The 5,364-nt window shown below is 42.7% G+C and overlaps 1 protein-coding gene across 3 annotated transcripts in view; it reads left to right on the top strand.

Moving 5' to 3' along the window:
* Positions 1–1,815: 1,815 nt before the first annotated feature.
* phf2 (PHD finger protein 2) overlaps positions 1,816–5,364 on the top strand; it is a 31,610-nt gene continuing 28,061 nt past the window's right edge. For 2 of the 3 annotated variants that reach the window (XM_053429673.1, XM_053429672.1), the window contains exon 1: positions 1,818–2,239. In XM_053429673.1, coding sequence (XP_053285648.1) covers positions 2,142–2,239 — 98 coding nt within the window. In that variant the 5' untranslated portion in view covers positions 1,818–2,141. Of the gene's footprint in view, positions 2,240–5,364 lie in introns of all 3 variants that reach the window. The other variant, XM_053429674.1, reaches the window with a different exon arrangement.

Genomic DNA, 5,364 nt, shown 5'->3' with positions numbered 1-5,364 from the left:
GCTGTTGTTTGTTTGATTTATTTATTGCTCTTCATACTGAAGCAGAAGGAACACAATGATTCTTTATACTTCTTCCATTTTCTAATGCAGGACAGTGAGCAAATCTGCTCCCAATATTAACATCTGATCTTAAAATACACACAAAAATGAAGATGTAAAAATACACCAAGGTCAACATTTAATTCCTATGATTTTATCATATATTTTTCAGACTAATACAAATGTTCTACAAATGTAGCTAATACTGGTTTGTTGGGAGCCTTTCAACTGATTGACAGTCTTCTTTAGTGGGTGGAGTTTGATTTGGTGGGGTTTGGTCGCCAGGGATGACATCACAAAGGTCCCTGACATCACTTGGCAACAGCTCCTCCCTATGATGACTGAATAAACTTGATCTGCTGATGAAGTGACAATGAAAGATTACAGAGGCAAATAAAGTGTTTCAATTCCTAATACAAATCTATTACAGACGTATTCAGCTTATATAGTAGTGCGTAATTAACGGTAATTGCAACATTCAACCAAATATGACATTTATACCAAGGGAAAAGTAGTTTACAACTTAAAGATGTTAATTGTAGGTGAAAGTAATGAATAAAATAATAAGTCATGTGTCTAGTAAATATGCTGTATACTGTACATGGTAATCAGGCACATTATCTAACTATTTTATGACATGAATAATTGTTGAGTTATACATCACACAGCGATTGCTCTCTGATAAAGCAGTTCACCATCCTATAAAAGATCATATTAAATAATAAAACTTTACTTTGGCCTTCAGCAGCATTATGAGCTATGACCTGTGATCGATAAATAAATATACTTCTGTGCAACCGTTGGCTGATGGTTCTTTAAACCCAGCTCATACTTCAATATTTAGTTTTGTTATTATTTCAAGGATAGTTTTTGAGAGCGTGACCAATTATACACTTCCATTTATGAATTGACAGTCAAATTATTTTTATAATATGCTTGTGCCTCTAAGTAAATGCAGCAATTAGAGGGGACTTTGAATGAACAATCAAGCTCTAGTTCTTATTAAATGCTAAACCATGTTGGCAAGCTTTCATTGATTAAAATGATATCAAAGTGTTAAATTTTATTTTACAATTTGAATAATCACTTGCAATACTCAACTTATTTGAACAGGCTTTTAACCTTTAATGCATTCAAGTTTCTATCTTCAGTGGATCTTTCTTGTAAATGAAATGCAAAATACCAATAATAGTTATATAAATCATTAAATTTAACTAAGTAAGTAAAATATAATATAAAATATTTAAAATGAGCTATATTTTTTTTATGATTTGTCTCAGGGTCAACATTTCAAAGCCTTCGTCTCTCGGCCAATGCTATATATGGGTGGAGAATAATCCATGTACTAAAATGCATTGTTATTCTTGATGTTGCATTTATTTATTTAATTGAATCTAATATCCTTATCTTCAGAATCTATTAACGCTTATGTATAGTATCAGATGTAATCATCGACCTGAAAAGCTTGCCCCGAGGTACAATGTGTAAAATAATTAAATTTAACATTAAACAAATTTATTATTAATAAATGATTATATTGTTTTCATCGCGCGTATCCGACTTGAAATAATAAGTAAATGGTGATTTTGTGTCCTCAACATGTGACATCTTCCTTTGTATGGCTGTCAATAAGCAGGTTTCTGCCTCCGAATGAAAGCGCTTAATGCTGATTGATCCCCGGACGTTCATTCATCTGATTTGAGCTCCGCCGATTAACCTGCTCCCTGACGTAACTTTCACGTTGCTTATTTATTTATTTTCTCATTTCGCAGCGACATCGACGCTTTGGCTCCGGCTGCTGACATGACGGTGGCGCGCGGGCACCAGGGGGCACGCACACAGTAATAACAACAATAATAGTGATAATAATAATGATGCGTTTCAGGATAGCTTCGCCACGACGGGGCTCCATCATTCCCAGCGCTCCGCACGATCGCGAACACGGCCGCGGCGTGGTGGAGACGTGCGTGTAGCCGCATGTGTCCGGCGGGACTGCCCCTGGCTTTTTTTTCTGGGGAAGATCATACTGGATCATATTGTTTGCAGGACGCGGTTCCTCCCGCAGCCCCCCAAGTCTATCCCGACGTAGCTGTGAATTGAACATGGCGACTGTACCAGTGTATTGCGTCTGCAGATTGCCTTACGACGTGACCCAGTTTATGATCGAGTGCGACGGCTGCAAGGACTGGTTCCACGGCAGGTAAGGGCCCACTTTGTTCGCCGTGCCGTGTTGTGTGTTTCTGGCGCTTTGCATTTGTGGAAAACAAACAAAAATGGCGAGCTGCTCGGTGCGTTTGACAGCTTTGTGGCTCCGAGGCGCCCGTCTGCATCTGAGGACAGGCCGCTCGGAGAAGAAGAAGGCGGAGTTTCATGTAGCCGAGCAGGGTTGTGACATTTTATCGCAAATAACACAAAGTAAATGAATGTTATACATTGAATACGGGGGTTAATGGAGATATTTCGGTGCGGGCTGGGTGTATTGATCACTCTTGATGGGTTTTCAACCTCCCCGCTTCGCCCAGGACTGAGCAGCCGTACCGAGCGGAGGCAGCGGGGGAAGCCTCGGCTCCACTCGCCGTGTGTTCGCCTCCGACTCCCCGGCTTCTCTCGGGCTGACGCTACGCCCGTTATTACACATTAACGCTGCCATATTGAAACCGCTCCCCGGGCTTTCACCGGCTCCAGAGACGGAGCGCGGCTGGAAATCACGACCGGAGAGAGGGCAGCTCAGCCCCGCGCAGCCTTCCTGGCAGCAGGCGGCAGCAGCGATGGCTGACAATAGCCCGTGGTGGATGTCTTCTCTCGGCTGTGGCGGGGGAAATGGACTAAATGTGTGACCCCCAGCGAGCTGGTTCATGAGTGTGGGGGCTTCTGTTCGATTTCAGTGTGATTAGACGTGTCGTACAGTGGCGGATCATCGCTGTCCATACCGCGGAACATACGCTGCACAAATCCCTGTGCTCATCATGTCTCCTTTCCCTCCTGCCGCTGCTCGCCTTGTTACACAACCCCGTCCCCGCTGCCGTCCTTTCTCTTGGCTCGCTGCAGGCCGTTTGGCCGCTCTCCGGGAGTCCGCGAGGGGAGTGGGTCGTTTGTTAACCGTGTTTCGTTGGGCGAACAAGGCTTTGGAGCCAGGGACAGTATTTACGCGCCTGAACGTTAACCCTTTGCTGCTCCCCCTGGCTGCCTCTGCCAGCATGGAGCTCTGCAACCCGTCTGCTACACATCATGTCCTGGACTTAAACACTGGACATCAGCCTCTGACCTCCAGACTACCACCCACACGACCACTGATTCATGTTTATGATAGTAAAGCATCATGTTTAAATACTCTTCACATGCTCGTATAACTTACACCAGATCAGTGAACAGACAGAATCAGAAATACAGTTACAATGCTTCGTAAATGTCTTATGTTGAAAATGAGAAGCTGTATCTTGCAAACATAATGTTTAATAACTAGTGTACATACCAGTTTATGACTAAACCCGGCCACAAAACTCAAAACAATGATTTCCACTCATTACTGGACCAAGTGTTAAGATACGTGTGACTTCAATCAATCAAATAGTATTTGTTAGCCTATATGCACATGCATCAGCGACATCCTCTGCCCTTGATCCTCAATAAGAGTGAGGAAAACTGACTCTTAACAGGGACAAAACAACATGTAGTGACCTCAGAGAGTCACATGTGAGGGATCCCTCTCCCAGGGTGGACGGAAGTGCAATAGATCCACATGTAACAGAGCACATACTTACAACATTCACGGAGAAGCGTATCAAAGTATTTATACAAAAGTATTGACAACAGTAATGATAGTGCAATGGCCAGTTGTAGTAGTATATGTGAGTAGTCATATTGTACATCTCAGCAATCTAGTTGTATCATAATCCACCACGATCCCCTATGTGGCCGCAGGGTCAGATTAGTTCGACATGGAGCGGATGAGTTACAATATTATAACAGCTGTGCAATTTCCGAGTGAAACATCCAAAGTTGAACGTGCCGACGTTCCATGGTGTGGATCTGTGGCAACTCATAGCAGAGGTACATTTATGTGATTTGTAGAATTTGTCCTGTGTGTCACCACCATAATTATATGATAGGTGCTGACACCAGGTGACGTGGCCGAGTGGAAGCAGGCACAAAATGAAAAAGCAGTGAACCAGGAACCACAGGGGATCTCTCAGCTGAGCCATCCTCACACATCTAAATAGTCTGTTTATGACGGGGACCAGATTCAGTGTTTACATTGGAGGTGGCATGGGGGAGCAGTTTATTGTGTGCTGTTATCTGACATGCTCACGTTTGCGTGGCGAGAGGAAGTAATTACCGGTAATTACATTGTCAAACTAAAACTACAGTATTACATGTGTCTTGGGAGTATGATTACACTAGTTGCAAGAAGATGTAATAACATCGCATGTATGTAGCAGTAACAATGTAGTAGTGATGTTGATTTCATTCAAAGAAAAGCTGTATGTCTATTTGCAGTCACATTTCTCAGATGAGGAGACTGGGGTCAGTCTCTGTGCATCAGTACAGAGGTGTGATCAGCTCAGCTTCACAGACACCCACAGCAGGAAGCACCGAGGAGCCCACCTCCAGTCAAACTGAAAAACGACACTTGTTTTTACATTCGTCTTTGTCCACGTTTGAGTCACATCTGTGTTCAGAGGAGGTTCCTCTAAGATGCTGCATGCATTTATTGGGCCCAGCTGTTGTTGATCAGGAAATAGTTCCAACTCTAACCGCTCAAAAAACCACAGTGTCTGGTTTTTACTGTACATTTCTGTTTCCCATGTTAAATGAGCGAGGCCCAGTGTTTTCATGAGACCGTTATGGAATGGCTGGAATTCTAAAATAGCTTTTTTTAAACATCAATATAGCATTAAATTAATGTGTTTATTGTGAAAAGGGTCGCTCATAAGGACAAACCCTGAGGGTTGTTCTCTCACTCTGCAGCCTCACTCAGCTTTTTACTTAAAGGACTCATCGTATGCCCATTTTACCACAAGTTGATATGGTTCCCTGGGGTCTTAATGAAATGTCTGTAACATACTTTTGTCAAAATACCACGATGATCATTTAAAAAAGCACATTTTTACCCTGTCTAAAACAGCCCTCCTCAGATTGACCTGTTTTGATGCGCAGTCTAGCGCATCGTTTCTGAAATAGAGGAACCACAACAAATATTTTCATGGCAGTTAAAATTCCGAACTGACTGGAGTAGCTCCTTTTTGCCAGTCACTGCAGCGAGCTCAGTTCCTGCACAGTTTATATATGAATGTTATTATTTACCATTATTGTGCAGACATATAC

This window comes from Pleuronectes platessa, chromosome 2 (assembly GCF_947347685.1).
Source record: "Pleuronectes platessa chromosome 2, fPlePla1.1, whole genome shotgun sequence".
In the NCBI taxonomy this organism is placed as follows: Eukaryota; Metazoa; Chordata; class Actinopteri; order Pleuronectiformes; family Pleuronectidae; genus Pleuronectes; species Pleuronectes platessa.
Note: the sequence above shows the minus strand (reverse complement) of the source record. Positions and strands in the feature narration are given on the sequence as shown.